Genomic DNA, 24056 nt, shown 5'->3' on the forward strand with positions numbered 1-24056 from the left:
CGAGATGGTCTGGCGAGAAGACACAGACTGGCAGAGATGAAGAAGAGCATCCATGCGCTGAGAAGGAAGGAATGCTCTGAGACGAATGGTATCCAGGACAGCCCCGATGAAGGGCAGGGACTGGGTCGGCTATAGATGAGACTTGGGAAAGTTGATCTCGAATCCCAAACTCTGCAGGAACAGAATTGTGGACAGGGTCGCCGAGAGGACCCCCGAGGCCGAGGGAGCCTTGATCAGCCAGTCGTCGAGGTAGGGGAATACCTGAAGACCCTGGTTCCTGAGTGCTGCGGCCACCACCACCAGACACTTCGTGAAGACTCTGGTAGACGAAGTCAGGCCGAATGGAAGCACTCGGTACTGCAGATGGAGATGTCCCACCCGAAATCTGAGGAACTTGCGAGAGGCCGGATGAATGGGGATATGAGTGTAGGCCTCCTTGAGATCCAGAGAGCATAACCAGTCATTCTGCTCGAGGAGGGGGTAGAGAGAAGCAAGCGTCAGCATGCGAAACCTCTCTTTGACAAGGAATTTGTTGAGGACCCTGAGGTCCAAAATGGGTCGCAGATCGCCCGTCTTCTTCGGAACAAGGAAGTACCGAGAGTAAAACCCCTGGTTCAGTTGGTCCATAGGAACCGGCTCCACGGCGCGAAGCCGGAGCAAAGTCTGAGCTTCCTGAAGAAGAAGGGCGGTCTGATTCAAGTTGGAAGGATACTCTCTTGGAGGGTGGTCCGGAGGGACCCGATGGAAATGAAGAGAGTATCCCTCCCTGATGATAGTAAGGACCCAGAGGTCGGTTGTTACGGTCTCCCAGCGATAATAAAAATGATGGAGACGCCCTCCTATGGGAAAAACAGGGGGAGGCAGAACGAAGTTGGTTATGCCCTCGACGAGACAGTCAAAAAGGCTGAGTGGTCTTAGGGACAGCAGGCGACTGAGACTTAGGCTGACCCTTCTGGGGAGGCTGACGCTTCGCTGCTTGCCTCGCAGGAGAAGTTTGCCTCGGCTGATAACGCCTCTGATAAATCAACGGTGGACGAGAAGGTCGAGACTGCTGAAGCTTAGGCTTCGGCCGAAGGATAGATTGGAAGGACTTTTCGTGGTCAGACAATTTCTTCGTGACAGTCTCGATGGATTCGTCAAAAAGATCCGCCCCAGCACACGGGACGTTCGCCAGGCGGTCCTGAAGATTCGGGTCCATATCAATGGTCCGCAACCAGGCCAACCGGCGCATCGCCACCGAGCAAGCCGCCGCTCGGGCTGAGAGCTCAAACGCATCATAGGCAGATTGCATCAACTGAAGCCGGAGTTGGGACAACAAAGCAACCACTTCCTCAAACTCAAACCTAGCCTGGGACTCAATGTATAGAGTGAACTTTCGAAGCACAGGCAGAAAAAATTCCAAGTAGGTTGCAAAGTGGAAGTTAGAATTTAGGACTCTAGACGCCATCATCGAATTCTGATAGATGCGTCGCCCAAACTTATCCATGGTTCTGCCCTCGCGACCCGGAGGCACGGAAGCATAGACTTGGCCAGGATGAGACCGCTTGAGCGAAGATTCGACCAGGAGGGACTGGTGAGAAAGCTGAGGACCCTCGAAGCCTTTATGATGTACCGTGCGGTACCGCGAATCCAATTTGCCAGGGACCGCAGGGATAGAGTAAGGAGACTCGAAGCAGCGCATGAAGGTCTGGTCGAGGAGCTTGTGCAGGGGAAGTCGCAAGGACTCCGCCGGAGGCCGAGGCAAGTGCATGGTATCGAGATACTCCTTGGAATATCGAGACCCCGCATCTAGAGTAATGTCCAAGTCATCCGCCATCTGCCTGAGAAACGATGAAAAGGACAGTTGGTCCGCCGTCGCCGGTCCGCGAGACGGACTAGAAGAAGACGAAGCATCAGGCTCCAAAGAGGCCTGCGAGCAACAGGACGAGTAGAAAACCTCGTGGTCCTCGAACTCCGGGCCCGGAGGAGGAGACCCCGTCGAAGCAGCATACCCCAACCGAGGCAACTTCTTCTGAGGCGAGACGGTTGAGTGTCGAGAGGAATGCTTCGAAGAATGCCTGGACCGATGCCCCTCTCGATGCCTGGAAGGGGATCGAGTCCTTCTGTGAGAGACTGGGTCAGACGCTTCCAAGGAGCAGATCGGACTCGATGCCGTCGATCGCAAAGGTGGAAGAGTCGGTGCTTCTCTGGGCGTTGCCCAGGCTTGATAGGGAGTTCGGAAGAACTCGTCCTGCTTCCTGCTATGCCCCGGACTGGATGGCCCCGAAGGTGGATGCCACACTGAATCACGGGGCGGAGTAATCGGTTCCAAGGGAGGCAGGTCACTAAACGAGGGTTTCCTCGAGGGAATGGGCTCCAAGGGAGGCATATCACTAAGAGAAGCCCTCCTCGAGGGAATCGGTTCCAAAGGAGGCAAAGCACTATCGGAGGACCTCCTCGAGGACCCGGACACCGCTCGCTGCTCCTCCTCGCCGAGCAACGAGGTCGTGCGGCGAGGAGGAGGGGGCGGTCTGCCCCTCGAAGCCGAAGCAGGGAGGTCACCCTGGATGGTGGCAATCAGTCGAGGCCCCATGGTTTGCATGAGTTCAACGAACTGAGCCTCCAGAATGGACCGCAGCGAAGCCGATATGGAGGGATCCGCACCAAAAGGGGGCCCTTCCGCACAGTCTCCGCGCTCCTTCGGTGCAGAGTGCTTCTGCTTGCCAGCTTTCGGCACCTTGAGCACCACCGGTGGAACTGTAGGGGTCGATACCTGCTCCAAGGAGATGGAGGAAGGCACCGGCGCCGAAGCCTGGGCCGAAACCGGGGTGAATGATGCCAGCTTCAGGAGGCCCGAAGCAGCTGGGGAGGCAGCGGGCTTCGCTGAAGGAGTTGAAGCCCCCCTCGATGTCGATGTTGAAGCCGCAGGATCTGACGAAGCTTCCATCTTGAACATGGACTCCCAGAGCAGACAGCGGCGCTTAAACACTCTCGCCGTCAGAGTGGAGCAAGGCCGGCACGATTTCGGGAAGTGATCCGGTCCCAGACACTGTAAGCAGCGTCGATGAGGGTCCGTGAGCGAAATCGCGCGCTGGCACTTGCTACACTTTTTGAAACCGGTAATCGGCCGGGACATAGGCCGGAAAAGCTCCGCCGCAAGGTCGAAGGCGCGGGGCCCCAGCCACGCGGCCAAACCAGAGTCGGAAGGAAAAATTTTTTTTTAAAAAGAAATCAAAGAAAGAAATAAACGCACAGGAGAACCCAAAAGAACTCAACCCGCGGCAAAAAGAAGACAAAAAAAGATATTCAATGGGCGCAAATTGAAGATAGACTTCTCAGCTCCGCGGAAGAAAAAGAACTGAGGAGACACGCCCGGAGCATCGGGTGGGAAGGCACTGGCGCATGCGCGGTGCGGGCATCTCGAAACTTCTGAGTTTCTTCAAGCAAGACATGCTTGCAAGATGTCCATATCGGGGCTCTGTCGGATGACATCACCCACTAGTGAGAATACCTGCCTGCTTGTCCTGGGATAAAGCAACTATTCCCTGAGCCCTAGACCTCACTGCCTGAGTACTGCTTTTTGATGAATTCTCAAGGGGGAAGGGTGTAGGACAGTGTCCCACAAACTTTTCGGCACTATGGCATACTAAACCCGGTGCCAAAGCTAGAAGGCATCCAGAAGTGTGTGGATGTCAACACGATTGCATCCACGTGTTACATCATCATGTCGACGTCCGCGAAAGCGCAGAAGCCCTTTAGCCATGACCCTGAACCTTTCACTTCACCGGTGGGGGATCCTGGAGGAGGAGAGGTGCGGAGAGAGGAGGAGAGACGTCAGCGCCGGCTGACTGCCTACAGGATGTGCCTCTCACCACGAGAGGCACATCCTGTAAACAGTCAGCCAGTGCCGGCGCCTCTCCTCCTTGCCCACGTCTTGTGGCACACCTGGAACCTGCTGCGGAACACCAGCACAGTTTGCGACACACTGGTGTAGGAGGTATGTTCCAGATTACAAATTCTTGTTTCTTGTTGCTCAACACAACAGACTCTCTCCATATTCCCTTAGCTCAAATATTTACAAATTTTGACTCACTCTAGATATGCAGCCCACGCAAAATATCTGCTTACAAAAGCTGCCAGCAACATTGTGGGATAAAGTTTATCCATTTTTAAACTGAGAAATTCCACCATAGATACAGTTGAGGTAATTATTTTCTTTATAACTATGGCAGACTTTTGAAAATGTGTCTTCATATACCGTCTGGGTATATGTATATTTATTCCACTACCCTGTAACAATTCTACATGCTGGCAAGAATTATCTTGCAGAATCTCCCCAACACTGTGTGCAGGCCAGTTCTTCTAAACAGCAGCTGATTGCCAAGGTCACTGAACAGCTCAGAGTAAGGGAGTTTTTGCAGACCAACTCTGTCTATATGCACAGCACTAACAAGTGTCACAGTCTTAGCTGGTGTACAACACAGCTGAGATGCATGACAAAGGAAGGAAGGAAAACAGTTAACAAAAGCAACGTGTATTGGTTGCAAGTTTGTGATTAAACAAGTTCTAATGTCGCATTAGCTTTAGCTAAGCTTTTCCAAGGAACAGAAAAGACGAGATGCACAGCAAACCTCACCTAGCCCCAACCTGCCAAGCAATGGGCAACTTTTCACTCAACTTATGTAAATCAGGTTTTGCCTATACAGCAGTGGTTCCATAGGCAGCGTAACCCTTTCTCTTTTTGGGGTGGGGAGGGGGGGCAAAGGCTGCACCCGAACCCCAGCACGACCTCTCTCTCCAGCTCCCGACTCCCCACCTACCTTCCCCGGTTGCTGTGATTTTAAATCTTCCAGCAGCCCACCGCACAGCGTCAATGGGCAAGCCTTACTCAGAAGTCTTCAATCTGCAGCGATGCTACGTGGCGGCTGCCCAAAGATTTAAAATTACAACAACCGGGAGGAGGTAGATGGTGAAGAAGAACCATAACTGACTGACAATCAATTTTTGGAGAAGCCACGGCCCCTGTGGCCTCCCCCATTCCGACACCTATGAGTGGTTTCCAAACCTGGTCCTGGAGGCACCCCAGCCAGTCAGGTTTTCAGGATATCCACAATGAATATTCATGATGAGATTTGCAAGTACTGCTTTCACTGCCTGCAAATCTCTCTCATGAATATTCAATTGACAACCTGACTGGCCAGGGCGCTTCCAAGACCAGGCTTAGGAACCACTGCTCATATCTAGGACTACAGCACAAACAATAGACCTACCTTGGCAAATGTATGCTTACAACTGACAAGCCGTCATGTCTACATTTTAAGAAAATTAAAAGTTATGATAACATTTAAGAAAAAATTTAGCATTATAGAAAATATCATGCAGACTATGGAAAAAGAAAATATATAGCCCTGAAGAAGCGGTAGTGGACCGTGAAACATTGGCTATTAATGAGATGCCATGTTGAGATGTTTCAACACATTTGTTAATATTGCTAAAAGAGCAATTCATGTCCCATATATAAAACAAGCTTAGCGGCAAGCGTATAGTCTCTATGGAAGTTTTTTTCTGCCAATGATGTGGGTGGAGGAGGCTTGAGCATTTATGTCCTGCCTAAACAAACCTGAGGCTTTTTCTTCCATTGAAGACAATACTCTCAGCTGATTTAGTGGAGCATTTAGTTATTTTGATATTTAAAAGAAAATATATAAAATACCAGAATAAAGTATAAATCAACATACAACCAAATAATTTAAAATACCAGACAAGTATGCAGATAGCCATAGATGCTACTATCCTGAGGGGAGAAATGTTAATTTATTGATTGATTTAGTGCAGCGGTCTCAAACTTGCCGCCCACGGGCTGCATGCGGCCCTCCAGGGACTATTTTGCAGCCCGCAGTCTGTCCTCTCCACTTCACAAGTTTTCCGATTGTAGAGAGGACAATTGCATACAGACCGCGACTGCTGTAATTGGACTTGCGTCTCTCTGGAGGGAATGTCGGCAAATGGCTCGCAGATCGCCTAAAACAGGGGTCCCCAATCTACTTCCCTTCTCACTGCCCTCCCCCAAGCCACTGCAATCAGGGAATAGGCCAGCGACGAGGTCTTAGCTCTCCCTGCTTATCTTTCCCAGCGTGGAGTTGACCAATTCTCGCCACCCGACGTCAATTCTAACGTCGGAGAGGAAGTTCCGGGCCAGCCAATCGCTGCCTGGCTGGCCCGGAACTTCCTCTCGGATGGCAGAATTGACGTCGGGTGGTGAGAATTGGTTGGCCCCGCGCTGGGGAAGATAAGCAGGGAGAGCTAAGACCTTGGCGCTGGCCTGTTCCCCTATTGCAGTGGTGGCGGCCTGTTCCCCAATGGTAGTGGCTTGGGGGAGGGCAGGGAAAAATAAAGAAAGAAAGGGAGGGGACAGGGAGACAGAAAGAAAGAAGGGAGACGGGACACAGACAGAAAAGGGCATGGAGAGAGAAAGACAGAAAGAAAGGGCATGGAGAAAGAAAAAAAGAAAGAAAGGGGGCATGGAGAGAGAGAGAGAAAGACAAACATATAGAAAGAAAGGGGGCATGGAGAGAGAGAGAGAGAAAGAAAGAAAGAAGGGGCAGGGTGAAAAAAATAAAAAGTTTGGGGAGGGAAGAAGACAAGATGCCAGACCAAGGGAAAGGAAGGAAGGAAGGAGGGAGGGAGAGAAAGGAAAGAAAGAAATGTCAGGCCATGGAAATAGGGACGGAAGAAGAGAGAGATAGAAGGGAAGGTAAGACATGGAAACATAGATTTTGAAAAGAAAGCAGAAAAATTGAATATTAATTTAATGCCAAAGATGGATGCAAGGCAGAAAGTGAAGACAGGGAGAAAAACAGTCAAAGGACAAGAAGGCCCTGGAAACAGTTAATAGCAAAGAAAAATGAAGTCACCAGACAACAAAGGTAGGGAAAATGATTTTATTTTCAATATAGTGATTGAAATGTGTCAGTTTTGAGAAAGGAAAGATATTAAACTTTAAATGTGAGGGCTGCAGAAAAAATAGGGTACTTGGAGGGCCGCTGAAAAAATAGTTAATGACAATTTTGCATAAGGTAAAACTCTTTATAGTTTAGAAATCTTTCCTTTAACTGTTAAAGGAAAGATTTATAAACTATAAAGAGTTTTACCTCATGCAAAGTTGTTATTTCTTTATTAAGACATTAACTATTTTTTCTGCAGCCCTCCAAGTACCTACAAATCCAAAATGTGGCCCCACTAAGGGTTTGAGTTTGAGACCACTGATTTAGTGTATCCCCTGTTAGGTTGAGAAGAACACAAAATTTAAGGATGGAACAGGAATTCATTAGATGAATTACCGTATTTTCACGCAAATAACGCGCACCCGTATAAAACGCGCACACGGGTATAGCGCGCAGAAATCACAATGATATGTACAAAAACTTTGGTATACCGCGCTCACGGGTATACCGCGCATGCTGCCCGACGCTCCTTTCGCCCGCCCTGACTTTCCGTGCGCTGTCCCGACTCTCCGTTCACCCCCCCTGACTTCCGTGCACTGTCCCCCCTTGAAGGTCTGTCCCCATCCTGAAAGCCTGATGCCCCCCCCCCCGACGTCCGATACATCCCTCCCCCCGAAGGACCGCCGATTCCCCAACAATATCGGGCCAGGAGGGAGCCCAAACCCTCCTGGCCACGGCGACCCCCTAACCCCACCCCGCACTACATTACGGGCAGGAGGGATCCCAGGCCCTCCTGCCCTCGACGCAAACCCCCCTCCCCCCCAACGACCGCCCCCCCAAGAACCTCCGACCGCCCCCCCACCCGACCCGCGCCCCCCCTGGCGACCCCCACGACCCCCCCACCCTCCTTCCCCGTACCTTTGGTAGTTGGCCGGACAGACGGGAGCCAAACCCGCCTGTCCGGCAGGCAGCCAACGAAGGAATGAGGCCGGATTGGCCCATCCATCCTAAAGCTCCGCCTACTGGTGGGGCCTAAGGCGCGTGGGCCAATCAGAATAGGCCCTGGAGCCTTAGGTCCCACCTGGGGGCGCGGCCTGAGGCACATGGTCGGGTTGGGCCCATGTGCCTCAGGCCGCGCCCCCAGGTGGGACCTAAGGCTCCAGGGCCTATTCTGATTGGCCCACGCGCCTTAGGCCCCACCAGTAGGCGGAGCTTTAGGATGGATGGGCCAATCCGGCCTCATTCCTTCGTTGGCTGCCTGCCGGACAGGCGGGTTTGGCTCCCGTCTGTCCGGCCAAGTACCAAAGGTACGGGGAAGGGGGGTGGGGGGGTCGTGGGGGACGCCAGGGGGATCGCGGGTCGGCTGGGGGGCGATCGGAGGTTCGTGGGGGGGACGGTCGTTGGGGGGAAGGGGGGGTTTGCGTCGAGGGCAGGAGGGCCTGGGATCCCTCCTGCCCATAATGTAGTGCGGGGTGGGGTTAGGGGGTCGCCGTGGCCAGGAGGGTTTGGGCTCCCTTCTGGCCCGATATTGTCGGGAAGTCGGCGGTCCTTCGGGGTGGGGGTGCGAGTGGTCCTGCCGGGGGGGGGGGGGATGTATCGGACGTCGGGGAGTCGGCCGGGCAAGAGGGCTTGGGCTCCCTCTTGCTCCGATCGTGGATGCGGGTGCGGGTGGGAGCGCGTGCGAGCGGTCGTTCGGGGTGGGGGTGCGAGTGGTCCTGCCGGGGGGGGGATGTATCGGACGTCGGGGAGTCGGCCGGGCAAGAGGGCTTGGGCTCCCTCTTGCTCCGATCGTGGATGCGGGTGCGGGTGGGAGCGCGTGCGAGTGGTCGTTCGGGGTGGGGGTGCGAGTGGTCCTGCTGGGGGGGTGAATCGGGCGTCGGGCGGGGTGGGAACTATGTTTTAAAACTTTCGTATACCGCGCTCACACATATAACGCGCGAGGGGTATGCGCGGTAGGTAAAAACGCGTATAACGCGCGCGTTATATGCGTGAAAATACGGTAGTGCTCTGTTCCTCTATAGTAGTGTCTCTCAAACTTTCTCGAGCCGGAGCATACTAAAAGTAGTGGCCAGGCTCAAGGCACCCAGAAGTGCGCAGACATCGCCGTGATCGCATCACGCTGACATCCACACATGTGCAGAGGCCCTCCAGACAGGCCCTGAAATGACAGTAGGGCGTGCCAGCAGGGAAGTCTAACAAATATCAACTGAGTACCCCCAACCACAGAACTCCCAAACTTTACCCTAGACCCACCCAAGCTCTTCCCCAGATCCCACCACCTTTACTAATTGTAATGCAATTTTTTCCATTCATTTTTCATATACACACAATATACACAGCAGATATAAATTCTCAAAACTGACACATTTCAATCACTATATTGAAAATAAAATCATTTTTCCTACCTTTGTTGTCTGGTGACTTCATTTTTCTGTGCTTTTAACTATGTTTCCAGGGCCTTCTTGTCCTTTGACTGTTTTTCTCTCCATCTTCACTTTCTTCCTTGCATCCATCTTTGGCATTAACTTAGCATTCAATATTTCAGCTTTCTTCTCAAAATCTACATTTCCATGTCTTACCTTACCTTCCTATCTCTCTCTCCTTCCCTTCCTATTTCCATGGTCCAACATCTCTCTCCTTCCATTCCCCCCACCTTCCCAGTCTGGCATCTCTCTCCTCTCCTTCCCATAATCTGGCATCTCTCTTTACTACTACTACTACTATTATTATTTCTATAGCGCTACCAGACTCCCCTCCTTCCCTTCTATTCCCTGGTCTGACATCTCTCCCTTCCTTTAGTCATCTCTCCTCCCCCCCCAGTGTAACATTTCTCTTTCCCTTCCTCCTTTCTGCCCCCTGCAGTCCATCTCCGTTCCCTTCATCCTTTCTGGCCCCCCTCCCAGTCCAACATTTCTCCCTCCTTTCCACCAGTCCGACATTTTTTTCTCTTTTCCTCTTGCATGCTTCTCCTCTGTACTCCTTCCCTCCCCCAAACAACATCTTTCTCTCTCTCCATGAGTCCAACTTTTCACTCTCTGCCCTCTTCCCCTTCCCCAGAGTGTAACATTTCTCCTTCCTTTCTGTCCTCCCCATCCATCTTGCCCTCTCCATGAGTAACACTTTCTGCCTCCTGCACACTTTCTCTCTCGGTCCTTTCCTCTTCCCTCGAGTGGCATCCCTCCTTCCCACCCCCTAACCCAACATGCTCTCTCCAGATGCACCATCTCACCCTCCCCTCCAGTGTGTAGCACCTTTCCCTCCCTTTCTGCCAGGTCCAGCAGCACCTCTTCTCCCTTCCTTTTACCTCCCCCCTGTCCAGCAGTACCCCTTCTACCTTCCTTCCTCCCCTCGTCCAGCAGCACCCCTTCTCCCTTTCCTCCTCCCACCTGTCCAGCATTACCACGTCTCCCTTCCCTACTCCCCCTCCCCTGTCCAGCTGTACTACTTCTCCCTTCCCTGCTCCCCATGTTCAGCAGTACCCCTTCGCCCTTCCCTCCTTCCCAGTCCAGCAATACCTCTCCTCTCTCTACCTTAGCAGCAGCTCACTGTGTGCTTTTAACTTTGCCACACAGATGCCGCTAGCAGTAGTTTAGTCGCGGTTTCATCATAGGAACATAAGAATTGCCGCTGCTGGGTCAAACCGGTGGTCCATCGTGCCCAGCAGTCCGCTCACGCAGCGGCCCTCTGGTCAAAAACAGCGCCCTAACTGAGATTAGCCTTACCTGCGTACATTCTGATTCAGCATAAACTTGTCTAACTTTGTCTTGAATCCCTGGAGGGTGTTTTCCCCTATGACAGACTCCAGTAGAGCATTCCAGCTTTCTACCACTCTCTGGGTAAAAAAGAACTTCCTTACATTTGTACAGAATCTATCCCCTTTCAATTTTAGAGAGTGCCCTCTCGTTCTCCCTACCTTGGAGAGGGTGAACAATCTGTCCTTATCTACGAAGTCCATTCCCTTCAGTACCTTGAATGTTTCGATCATGTCTCCTCGCAATCTCCTCTGTTCAAGGAAGAAGAGGCCCAGTTTCTCTAATCTTTCGCTGTACGGCAACTCCTCCAGTCCCTTAACCATCTAGGTTGCTCTTCTCTGGACCCTTTCAAGTAGTACCGTGTCTTTCTTCATGTATGGCGACCAGTGCTGGACGCAGTACTCCAGGTAAGGGCGCACCATAGCCCGGTACAACGGCATGATAACCTTCTCCGATCTGTTTGTGATCCCCTCATCATTCCTAGCATTCTGTTTGCCCTTTTCGCCACTGCTGCACATTGCATGGACGGCTTCATCAACTTGTCAATCAGAACTCCCAAGTCTCATTCCTGGGAGGTCTCTCCAAGTACATTTGCTAGGCCGGCCCATACTATGATGCGATGCGGGCCAACCTAGCAAAGGCCCCGAGGCTGCCTGATGAAATCGCAGCTAAACTACTGCTAGCGGCAGCTCTGTGGTGAAGTTAAAAGCACACAGAGCTGCCGCTGATGGTCTGGGGGTGCGGAGAGAAGAAGGCAGGAGTCCCGGCAGATATGCAACCGTAAAAGTCAGTCCTAGCATATGCAACGGTAGGAGTAAGTCAACTGACACAGGTGCCTCTCTTTCTGCCCAGTGTGCCGTGACACACTTAAAATCTCAGAAGGCACACAGTTTGCGATACACTGCTCTATAGTGAGGCAATGGTGGTTCTATTTTCCTAAACTAGGTTATGAGCTGCTGAAAGCTCAAAAGGCGACTCTAACACGTGAAAGTCTTACAAACTTTGCACATGAAAAGAAGAAACTGCACAGACAGCCAACAACGTGAATTTTTTTTCAGAGGAAATTGAAAGCATGGTTGATATGTGGAGCTTTTAATTTAGGTGCCGATGAACTGATTTCTGTGAGACAAGATTAAAGTATTTCAGATAGTTTTTATTTTTATTTTGTTCACCTGAAGAGGTGAGCAATCAATGAAATAAAGTATCAATTAGTTATATATAATTCATACTTTGTGATATATTTACATGTCATGGATGTTTTTAGACTTTAACAGGAAAGAGACTTGGGAGTACTGGTAGACAAGTCAATAAACCGGTGGCGGCAAAAAGGGCAAACAGAATGCTAGGAATGATTAAGAAGAGGATCACAAACAGATTGGATGTTATCATGCCGCTGTACCGGGCCATGGTACGTCCCCACCCGGAATACTGCGCCCAGCACACTGGTCGCCGTACATGAAGAAGGACATTGTACTACTCGAAAGGGTCCAGAGAAGAGCGACTAAAATGGTTTAAGGGGCTGGAGGTGTTGCCGTACAATGAGAGACTAGACAAACTGGGCTTCTTCTCCCTTGAAAAGAGGAGACAGAGGGGACATGATTGAAACATTCAAGATAATGAAGGGAATAGACTTAGTAGATAAAGACAGGTTGTTTACACTCTCCGAGGTAGAGAGAATGATACGGCACTCTCTAAAGTTAAAAGGGGATAGATTCCATACAAATGTAAGGATGTTCTTCACCCAGAGAGTGGAGGAAATCTGGAACGCTCTTCCGGAGGCTGTTATAGGGGAAAACACCCTCCAGGGTTTCAAGACAAAGTTAGACAAGTTCCTGCTTAACCAGAACGTACGCAGGTAAGGCTAGACTCAATTAGGGCACTGGTCTTTGACCTAAGGGCCGCCGCAGGAGCAGACTGCTGGGCACGATGTACCACTGGTCTGACTCAGCAGCGGCAATTCTTATGTGCTGATCATAATAGCCCATGGAAAATACACACATACACTTTGGGGAAAATTCTATAAATGGCATCCCAGCAGTGTTAGGTGTCGCGGGTCGGCTGGGGGGGCGGTCGGAGGTTCTTGGGGGGGCAGTCGTTGGAGGGAGGGGGGTTTGCGTCGAGGGCAGGAGGGCCTGAGATCCCTCCTGCCCGTAATGTAGTACAGGGTGGGGATAGGGGGTCGCCGTGGCCAGGAGGGTTTGGGCTCCCTTCTGGCCCGATATTGTCGGGGAGTCGGCGGTCCTTCGGGGTGGAGGTGCGAGTGGTCCTGCCGGGGGGGGCAGAGCAGGGCAGGGCGGGCAAAAGGAGAGTCGGGACAGTGCACGGAGAGGCGGGGCAGTGCACGGAAAGTCAGGGCGGGTGAACGGAGAGTCGGGACAGCGCACGGAGAGTCGGGGCAGTGCACGGAAAGTCAGGGCGGGTGAACGGAGAGTCGGGACAGCGCACAGAGAGTCGGGGAGGGCGAAAGGAGATTCGGGGTGGCCAGAGGAGAGTCGGGGCGGGCGAAAGGACAGTCGGGCAGCATGCGCGGTATACCCGTGAGCGCGGTATACAAAAGTTTTTGTACATAAAATCGTGGTTTCTGCGCGCTATACCCGTGTGCGCGTTTTACACGGGTGCGCGTTATCTGCATGAAAATACGGTACTTTTGTTGAGTGGTAATTCCTGGGCCTCTTTTTTTGTCCTAGATCCTAAGAAAATTTGCCAAAGCCTGTGTTATACAATTTGCTGTTTGGCTTACGGGGATTGCTTAGAGATTAACTGCTGCTGGTTGATACAATCTGTTGTATTACTAATCGGACTATTTGAGGACTAGTCTTTAAGCCCGTTACATTAACGGGTGCTAGAATAGATGTGTCTGTCTGTCTGTCTGTTTCTTTATCTCTCTCTCCTTGGCCGCTGTCTGTATCCTTCTGCCCCCCCCACCCCCGAGCAAAGCTGTCTGTCCCCAGCACACCTCCCCCCAAAGCAGCCCCCTTTCCCTCTCTCTCCATGGCTCCTTCTGTCTCCCCCCAGCACACACACCCAAAGCAGCCCCCTCTCCCTATCTCTCCATGGCCCCTTCTGTCTCCCCCCAGCACACCCCTCCCCCCAAAGCAGCTCCCTTTCCCTTTCCCCCTGGCTCCCGGTATTGATTCCCTTCTTACCCTCCCAACATCCAGGCGTCTTCTGGCCTGCTCCTCTTCACCAAAGCAGCCTGTGATCGTGGTGGCCGGCTTTAGCGAACCTCGCAGGCTGCTCTCCAACTCGGTAGCACGTTCCCTCTGACGCGATCCCGGGCGTCAGAGGGAGCGTGCTACTGAGCCTGGAGAGCGGCCTGCGAGGTTCTTTAAAGCCGGCCACGATCGCAGGCTGCTCTGAAGAGGAGGATCAGCGGCGAGTGAGGGCAGGAGGTGACACTGCGACTCCTTCTTCTGCAGGTGGAGAGCGGCTTGCGAGGTTCGCTACAGCGGCTGGCGAACCTCAGCAGGCCGCTTTGAAGAGGAGAGGGAGGGAGGAGTCGCTGGTGTCTTTGGCGCAGGCGACCTGAGGACTGGCACAGAAGCACACCTCAGGGTGCCAGCGCTCACGAATTTTTAAGAGCGCATGCACCTCTAGCATTTTATTATTATTGATGAGGTTGGTATGGTGGGTTATTTAACATTATGTTTTGTATTATTAATTGTATTGTTATATTTCACTTTGTTGTTCTGAAATTAAATGAGAAACTGAATGCAAATATTGTCAAAATACAGAAAGACAAAAAAGATCAACACAGATATAATAAGCAGGGACCATCTCTTGCGTGTTTAATGTACAGAATTGCATGCAGCTGGTAACGCTACAGAAATAATTAACAGCATGGTAGTAGTAGATAGCTGCTCTCCCACCTCAGCAACATTTGCTAACATGAAACTGGAAGATTCAAAGCCACTGGCACATTTGCCCATCACAGGGCACAGAATAATTTCATGGTGATGCCATGCAAAAAGAACTCTAAATCTCAAGCAGAAGGGCATCATTTTTATATCAGGCCCTAATGGATTAACCCATGCAACAATGCTCCCTAGGGCAAAAAAGTTCTCAAAGTACTACTCAAAAGCCAAAAAATTAAAAAAAATTTAACCAAATTCAAGGAGATGACTACAAAAACAATATAAATGAAGAATTATGAAGAAAACCACACTAAAATAAAAAACAGGCATGCACAAAAAGATTTCTAAGTTTGATGCACTGAGAAGAAACCGAAGACACAGCTTCTTGCCTCTGCAGAAAACTAGGAACTGATGGTCCTGGCAAGCCGACACTGGGTGGGAAGGCACCAGCACATGCACAATATGGGCACTGCCTAAAGATTTAAAGTGACAGTGCCACTTAGTAATGTCCATACCGGGTCCTTGTATGACATCACCCACATGTGAAAATATTATGTCTGCTTGTCCTCAGATAAAAACACTGCACAAAGTTAACTTTCTTCATAGGTGGTTATATATATGTTGACTATGTTACAACTCTGTAGCTTTGCTAACCAAATTGGAATCCAATATGACACCTAATAAGCATACTAGCAATGGTACACTTACAATTCAGCATTTGGACCTGCAACTTAATCTTTCACTGTTCCTTGCATACTATCAAGTTAAATTTTATAGTTGCATTTCAATACTTCCCACCATGCACCCACAACAGAAAAAAATAAAGACTGGTACATTTCTCTTTCAGTCCAGTAGATAAAATAAAATCCCTTTTCCCTATCAAATGAATCTATCACAATCAAATTGTTTGTTTGTTTTTAAACCAGGTATTCTTGAGTAACTGGAAAAAAAGTGCATAATATTTGCAAAAATAAAAAGATCTGTTACCAAGTTGAAATATCAGAGGGAATAGAAAAACAGGTCTAGTAACCAGAATGTGCCAATTACCTGGTTCCTGGGCAAAATACTTCTGGACAGGGCTGTGGAGTCAAAAGTGATTTTAGGTGGAGTTAGTCAGTAAAAGTGTATTTGACTCCAGCTTCTAAATAAAAGCTTGTAATATTACAATAAGAAACATTTATCACGTTATATATATATATATATATATATATATATATATATATATATATATATATTCCTGGATCTAAAGTATTAGATCTAGAACAAAAAATTTTAAGCTGAATATCAATAGGAAGCAGAGTAAGCATTAGCTCTGTTTCTGAAGATATCCATCAAAAATAGTCATGGCTTATCTGGAAAACTAGGCCTAGCTAAATCTGGAAATAGCTACTTCTGCCCAGCCTCATTTTGTGTTCAGTACAAGATATAGCCATAGGAAATACAATGGAGCAGTCAGCAGATCCCGATTAGAAAACAGTTATCTACTCTGGTCTGTGGTGCTGCAGTAGGAAGTGCAAACGGGTAAATTAAATGGGAAATGTGGTTATCATCAGTTCTCTAAATAGACATTTATTAAGCTGTCCTGTTATTTCACTCTACTTCAAACACTTGAATGCAATACCCAAAGCACCAGAATGTCACAGATATAAACTAAAGCCCAATCAAAACCTGGAATACTTCTGCTAATAGGAACTACTGAACAAAGCCATAAATGCCAGTTGATAAATGTTTCCCAAAAAATGGATTTTAAGTTTAAGGTTAATAGAATTTGCTATACCACCTAGGACAAATATGATTACTGCAGTTTACAAATATAAAAATAATAAAAACAAAGATCAGAAAGGAATGGCATAACAACAAAAAGACAGACCTAACCAAAGCAAACCAAGAAACATCACACCACAAGGTACAGGTACAGGTTCCACTTTTCTATTACAACCATGATAGTATTCTTTAAATGTAAAAATATCCAGCAAGTCTCCATCATGGCCAGCCCAACCATCAGACAAGACAAGGCAGTTGCCTAGGGCAGGACAGTAAAAGACAGCTGCTGTCAAAGTAAAACAGTAAATCCTGACAGGTGCACAAACTCGATCTAAGTGTGCCTACTTTTTCATGCAAAACAAAGTGTTATATTTAAAACATGATGTCCAGTTACAATATAGCACAGTTACTTACCGTAACAGGTGTTATCCAGGGACAGCAGGCAGATATTCTTTACGCATGGGTGACGTCACCGACGGAGCCCACGGTACGGACCTTTTTACTAGAAAGTTCTAGTTGGCCGCACCGCGCGTGCGCGAGTGCCTTCCCGCCCGACGTAGGAGTGCGTGGTCCCCAGTTAGTATAAGCCAGCTAAGAAGCCAACCCGGGGAGGAGGGTGGGACGTAAGAATATCTGCCTGCTGTCCCTGGATAACACCTGTTACGGTAAGTAACTGTGCTTTATCCCAGGACAAGCAGGCAGCATATTCTTTACGCATGGGTGACCTCCAAGCTAACAAAGAGGGAGGAGGGATGGTTGGCCATTAGGAAAATAAATTCTGAAGTACAGATTGGCCGAAGTGCCCATCCCGTCTGGAGAAAGCATCCAGACAGTAGTGAGTAGTGAATGTGTGAACTGAGGACCAGGTGGCCGCCTTGCAGATTTCCTCAATGGGTGTGGAACGGAGGAAAGCAACAGAAGCGGCCATAGCTCTTACCCTGTGGGCCGTGACAGCACCGTCTAGTGACAGACCGGCCCGAGCGTAACAGAACGCGATGCAAGCTGCAAGCCAGTTGGATAGCGTCCGTTTAGAGACCGGTCGACCCAAACGATTCGGGTCGAAGGTCAGGAAGAGCTGAGGGGACAAGCGGTGAGCCCTTGTACGATCGAGATAGTAAGCCAGGGCACGCTTGCAGTCAAGACTGTGCAATGCCTGTTCTCCGGGATGTGAATGAGGTTTCGGGAAGAACACAGGCAAAACAATGGACTGGTTGAGGTGAAAAGCTGAGACCACCTTTGGAAGGAATTTTGGATGGGTGCGCAGAACCACCTTGTCATGGTGAAAAATAGTGAACGGTGGATCGGCAACCAGTGCATGAAGCTCACTAACCCTCCTGGCAGAGGTGATGGCAATGAGGAAAAGAACCTTCCATGTCAGAAATTTGAGCGAAGTTGTGGCAAGTGGCTCAAAGGGAGGTTTCATGAGGGCAGACAAAACCACATTCAGGTCCCAGACGACCGGAGGAGGCTTCAGAGGTGGTTTGATGTTGAAGAGGCCCCTCATGAATCGGGAAACCAGAGGGTGAGCCGTGAGAGGTTTTCCTAGGACAGGCTCATGAAATGCCGTGATGGCACTGAGATGGACTCTGATTGAGGTAGACTTGAGGCCTGCGTTGGACAGGGAGAGTAAGTAGTCCAGAACAGTTTCCACCGCTAAGGAGGTGGGATTGTGATGATGGCGGAGGCACCAAGAGGAGAACCTGGTCCACTTCTGATGGTAACATTGGAGGGTGGCCGGTTTCCTGGAGGCGTCCAAAATGAGACGGACAGGCTGAGACAGATTTCCTGAAGAGGTCAGCCCGAGAGAAACCAAGCTGTCAGGTGGAGGGAAGACAGATTGGGATGTAGTAGAGACTGATGTTGCTGTGTAAGTAGAGTAGGAAACACAGGCAGAGGAATGGGCTCCCTGGAGCTGAGTTGAAGTAGAAGGGAGAACCAGTGTTGACGAGGCCACCGGGGAGCTATGAGGATCATGGTGGCTCCGTCCCTGCGGAGTTTGGATAAAGTCCGCAACATCAGAGGTAGAGGAGGAAAGGCATAGAGGAACCGATCCGTCCAGTCGAGAAGGAATGCATCCGGGGCCAGACGATGGGGAGAGAAGAGTCTGGAGCAGAACTGGGGCAGCTGATGGTTGTGAGGAGCTGCGAATAGGTCCATCTGCGGAGTGCCCCAGCGAGCAAAGATGGAGTGGAGCGTGGGAGGATCCAAAGTCCACTCGTGAGGTTGAAGGACGCGGCTGAGATTGTCGGCCAGGGAGTTCTGTTCGCCCTGGATGTAGACCGCCTTGAGGAAGAGACTGCGGGCCGTGGCCCAGGTCCAGATACGAAGAGCCTCCTGACAAAGGAGGCGAGATCCTGTGCCGCCCTGTTTGTTTATGTAGTACATGGCGACTTGGTTGTCCGTGCACAGGAGCAGAACCTGAGGACAAAGAAGGTGCTGGAAGGCCTTGAGAGCATAGAACATGGCTCGTAGTTCTAGAAAATTGATGTGATGTCGACGCTCCTGTGGGGTCCAAAGACCCTGGGTGCGTAGGTCTCCCAGGTGAGCTCCCCATGCATAAGGGGAGGCATCCGTGGTGATGATCATGGAATGTGGGGGCAGATGCAACAGAAGGCCCCTGGAAAGGTTTGAGGAGTTCAACCACCATTGTAGAGATCGCTGAAGAGATGATGTCACAGAGATGGGATGAGAAAGAAGATTCGAGGTCTGTGACCACTGGTCGGCCAGAGTCCATTGAGGTGTCCTGAGGTGGAGTCGTGCTAAGGGAAGCACATGCACCGTTGATGCCATGTGTCCCAGGAGGACCATCATCTGTCGAGCTGGGATGGTGTGATGAAGAAGCACCTGATGACAGAGGTGGAGCAGAGTCCGTCGACGATCGGAGGGGAGGAATGCCCTCATTAGTGTGGTATCGAGAACTGCTCCGATGAACTGAAGGCGCTGTGTGGGAAGCAGATGCGACTTGGGGTAGTTGATCTCGAACCCCAGTAGATGGAGAAGAGAGATGGTATGTTGAGTGGCTTGTAGCACAAGAGGAGACGTAGGAGCTGTCACTAACCAATCGTCCAAGTAGGGAAACACTTGGAGGTTGTGAGACCTGAGGAAGGCCGCCGCCACAATGAGGCATTTGGTGAACACCCTGGGTGATGAAGCGAGGCCAAAAGGTAGCACCTTGTACTGATAATGGCGATGGTGCACCTGGAATCGCAGGTAGCGACGTGAAGTTGGATTGATTGGTATGTGAGTGTAGGCCTCTTTGAGGTCCAGGGAACATAGCCAGTCGTTGTGAGAGAGATGAGGGTAAAGCGTGGCAAGGGAGAGCATTCTGAACTTCTCCTTGACTAGACACTTGTTGAGGTCCCTGAGATCGAGAATGGGACGAAGGTCTCCTGTCTTTTTGGGTACCAGGAAGTAGCGGGAGTAGAATCCCTGACCCCTTTGATCTGGAGGTACTTCTTCGATGGCATTGAGAAGGAGGAGGGATTGAACCTCCCTCAGGAGGAGGGGGGTTTGAGTTGAGAGAGAAGCAGACTCGACGGGAGGATTGTCTGGCGGAAGAGTCTGGAAGTTGAGGGAGTAGCCGTGGCGGATGATGTTGAGGACCCACTGGTCCGATGTGATGACCTCCCAACGGCTGAAGAAAATGTGGAGCCTGCCTCCGATTGGCTGAGGAAGAGGCAATGAGGGTGGAAGACTGGCTAAGCCCTGGAGAGAGGAGTCAAAAGGGCTGAGAAGGTTTGGCAGGAGGAAGAGGCTTTGCAGGTTGATTAGGCTGGGCACGAGCCTGGGTGTGTTGGTGCTGGCGGGCCCGCCTAGGTTGCTGTGCAGGTGGGTTGAGCGGTCTGGCAGAGAACCGGCGTTGATATGATGTCTGCGGTCTATAAGGACGAGCAGGAGGAGTCTTTTTCTTTGGTTTAATGAGAGTATCCCATCTGGTCTCATGGGCGGAGAGCTTCTGAGTGGTGGTATCCAGGGACTCTCCGAATAGTTCATCTCCCAGACATGGGGCGTTGGCTAGACGGTCCTGATGGTTGACGTCTAGATCAGAGACCCTGAGCCAGGCCAGGCGGCGCATAGCCACAGCGATGGCAGATGCACGGGAGGAGAGCTCAAAGGAGTCATAGACAGAGCGCACCATGAACTTCCTCAGTTGAAGCAGGCTGGAGATGTGCTGCTGGAAAAGAGGGACCTTGTGCTCCGGCATGTATTTTTGCATGGAGGAGAGTTGCATTACCAGATGTTTCAGGTAGAAGGAAAAATGGAAGGAGTAGTTGTTTGCCCTATTGGCAAGCATGGCATTTTGGTAGAGCCGTTTGCCAAATTTGTCCATAGTTTTTCCTTCTCTGCCAGGAGGGGTGGAGGCATACACACTGGTGCCCTGAGTCTTTTTCAAGGTGGATTCTACCAGGAGAGACTCGTGGGGCAGTTGGGGTTTATCAAAACCTGGGATTGGTATGACCCTATAGAGACTGTCCAATTTACGGGGGGCCCCAGGGACAGTTAGCGGGTTCTCCCAATTTTTATAAAAAGTTTCCCGTAGGATATCGTGAACAGGTAACTTTAGGAACTCCTTGGGAGGTTGATCGAAATCCAGAGCCTCCAGGAAAGCTTGTGACTTTTTGGAGTCAGATTCCAATGGCAAAGACAAAGCCCCTGACAACTCCCTGAGAAATTTAGAGAAGGAAGATTGTTCAGGTTTGGAAGTGGTCTCGGGTGCGGAAGGCTCTTCGTCCGACGACGATGCATCCTCCTCGGTACCGGGGGGGGATTCTTCCCATAGGTCCGGGTCTCTGACATCGGTGGTTGCGTGTCGAGAGACCGGAGTGGACGGGTCGGCGTGGTGAGTCTTAGACAAAGACTTGCCTGAGCGTACCGAGACATTCCCTGGCGATGCAGACCTGTGTCTGTCCCGATCCCGGGAAGAACGGTGCCGGTCTGGGTCTTGGGAAGACCGGTGCCGGTCCGGGTCATGGGAAGACCGGTGTCCTGCTCGGTCCCGAGGAGGATCCGTCGTCGTTAAGGCGACTGGCTCGTGCGGTGCCGAGAGAATGGGCATGGAAGAGTCCATAGGTACCAATGGAGTGGATACCGGTTGGACGGTGCGGGGCTCGGGCCGGTCTGGTACCGAGAGCAGCGGTGCCAAGATAGATGGTAAGAGCTGCTGAAGTTGCTGGTGGAGTTGCTCTTGCAACTTGTCCTGGAGGATGGCCGCAATGCGGTCATCCAGGGGAGGCACCGGAACCACTTTTTTCTTTTTTGGTTCCTTGGGTGCCGCTCTACACTCCGGCGATGAGGGAGCCGATGACGAGGCACTCACCGATATCGGAGTGGAGCGTTTCTTGGCCCGGCGTGGAGCCGAGAGGACTGGTGCCGTCCCCGAGGTGGGAGGGCGCTCAAGGGTGGAAGGCTTCTTAGCCGGCTTACCTGGCGCCGGAGGCGCCGACGTCGTCTCAGGCGGCGTCGAAGTGGTCGGTGTCGATTTCGACGGTGCCGCAGATGAAGATGTCGAATCCATAGACGGGCCGGTGCCGAAAAGTAAATTCTGTTGGATTTGACGATTCTTCAACGTGCGCTTTTTAAGAGTGGCACAGCGGGTGCAGGAGTCCGCCCGATGCTCTGGTCCCAGACACTGCAAGCACCAATTGTGTGGGTCAGTGAGGGAGATCGGGCGTGCACACCGCTGGCACTTCTTAAAGCCTGGTTGCGGGGGCATGAATGGAAACACGGCCTCCGCAAAATCAAACCCCGAGGCCTGGATCGTGGCAATAGGCCCCGCCGGGGTAGGAACGAAAAAATAAAACAAAAGAAAGGTTTTTTTTTTTTTTTTTGGAATTGGGAAGAAAAAAGTACCCGAAGGTGAAAAACCGAAAAAAATAACGCGAGCGGGAAGGCAAAAGGAGGATTTCAACTCTGTTGAAAAAACACACGTCTTCTTCGCTCCGCGGAAATGAAGAAACTGGGGACCACGCACTCCTACGTCGGGCGGGAAGGCACTCGCGCACGCGCGGTGCGGCCAACTAGAACTTTCTAGTAAAAAGGTCCGTACCGTGGGCTCCGTCGGTGACGTCACCCATGCGTAAAGAATATGCTGCCTGCTTGTCCTGGGATAAATATTCTTATTCCTGTAGAGTTCAATTACCACAGGCTTGAAAAGGGAAGCCCACAGGTTAAGGACCTGAATATTATATGTGGGGGGAGGGGGGAGCTTTAGGCTTAATGTTCATGATACTCTTCCACAAGCCCTGGTCTCCAGCACTGTAAGACCTGCTAGACACATTGTAGATTTCTCAGTAACTGCACTAACAGACAACATACAGTCGCCATATACTGTACACTCCTCCCTCCGTATTCGTGGTGGTTACGGACGTAACATAGCCGTGAATACGGAAAAACCGTGAATAACTTTCTCATAGGTTATTCGCGGTTTTCTGTTAAAAATCGTCGAGAAGATGATAAAACCGCAAATAACCTATGAGAAAATTATTTGCCTCCTCTCCCCACCTGCCTGGGTCTCTCCTTAACCCTGGCCCCATCTACAGAGCAGGGGAGAGAGAGAAACCCACCGCCAACTCCCTTCGCGTTGCTGCAACCCCTCCCACTCCACCAAGCCACCGCTCTTACCTCAGGGTCCCCCTCGCGTCCAGCCCGTCTCCTCTCCTCAGAGCCATGGCAACAGGAGCTCGAGGGGGGCAGCAGCAGGGGCCTAGCATGCGAAGGTCCCGGTGGAGATGAGCCCCGGTTGCATTTGGCCAGGTGGAAATGAGGCTTTAGCCCACCAGTATGCAATGGCAGGTATGCACCTCTTGATTTGGAATAGGTGTTGGTGGCATGGATGACGTAATTTCAGGGGAGCAGCCAGCACACTAAAAAACCGCAAATAGTCAAAACCGCGGGTACCGAAACTGCGAATATGGAGGGAGGAGTGTATATCTAGAACAGTTTGAACAAAACCATCATATATGTGTGTGGTAGAGAGAGGAAAGATGGGAAAAGCAGCATTCATACAGATTAAAACCAAACCAATATATGGGATTGCAGATTATCTGGTTTCACTTTTAGGTGTGACCTACTCCAGGAAGGATTTTGCATCACTGCACAATGCAGAATTGGCACAGAATTCCCTCCCACACAAAATTACCACTTTTTCCATAGAATTTGTTTTGTGCTGCTTAGAGCTAGCAGGATGAGGGGGAATCACTTTGAACAAAGCTGGCAAGAGGAGGAATTATTATCACACTGATGAATGTTGACCGCAAGAGACAGTTCATGGGAGCACCATAACCTAAACAGGCAGCTCTGCAACAGGAAGAGCTGCTAACAGTGCAGAAAGGAGCAAATTCCTCAAAAACAAGTCCAAAGAAAAACTAGAATGCTTCTCCTTACAACTTTGCCATTCAATACAGGATAGTTAAATTCTAGTGTCACCTCAGTAACAGTGGCAAACCCCCCTCTACCACCATGCATTCAAATTTTTTTAAAAAATATTTCAAACATCTATGCAGCAAACTCTTCTGCACTACAAAATCACCAACTAACATATATATTCGAATATAAACCATGGTAACCTTTTTTGCCCCAAAAAAGGGGTAAAAAGGTACACTCAAATATAAACCGGGGGGAGAGGAGGGGTGTTATATTCAATTGCCCTGCCTTGCACGCAACCCTCCTTCCTTCTCTTCCTGTTTAGCTCTGCTCCCAGTCTCCGATGCCCACTGCAGGCCTCCCTTAAGCCCTGGTGATTCAGAGGGGAGTCGGGACAGGAG

General features: G+C 50.6%; 1 protein-coding gene across 6 annotated transcripts in view; it reads right to left on the minus strand.

The window, feature by feature from the left end:
- Positions 1 to 24056, minus strand: part of CARMIL1 (capping protein regulator and myosin 1 linker 1) — a 476507-nt gene that overhangs the window by 366153 nt on the left and 86298 nt on the right. For 2 of the 6 annotated variants that reach the window (XM_033934491.1, XM_033934490.1), the window contains exon 2: positions 15577 to 15608. The exons of the other annotated variants lie outside the window; for them this stretch is intronic. Coding sequence is in view for 1 of the 2 variants with exons in the window: in XM_033934490.1 (XP_033790381.1) it covers positions 15577 to 15608 (32 nt within the window). In the remaining variant the exon portion in view is untranslated. The remainder of the gene's footprint in view (positions 1 to 15576; positions 15609 to 24056) is intronic. 6 annotated transcript variants of the gene reach the window in all.

The sequence above is a fragment of the Geotrypetes seraphini genome, chromosome 2 (assembly GCF_902459505.1).
Source record: "Geotrypetes seraphini chromosome 2, aGeoSer1.1, whole genome shotgun sequence".
NCBI classification, from domain to species: Eukaryota; Metazoa; Chordata; class Amphibia; order Gymnophiona; family Dermophiidae; genus Geotrypetes; species Geotrypetes seraphini.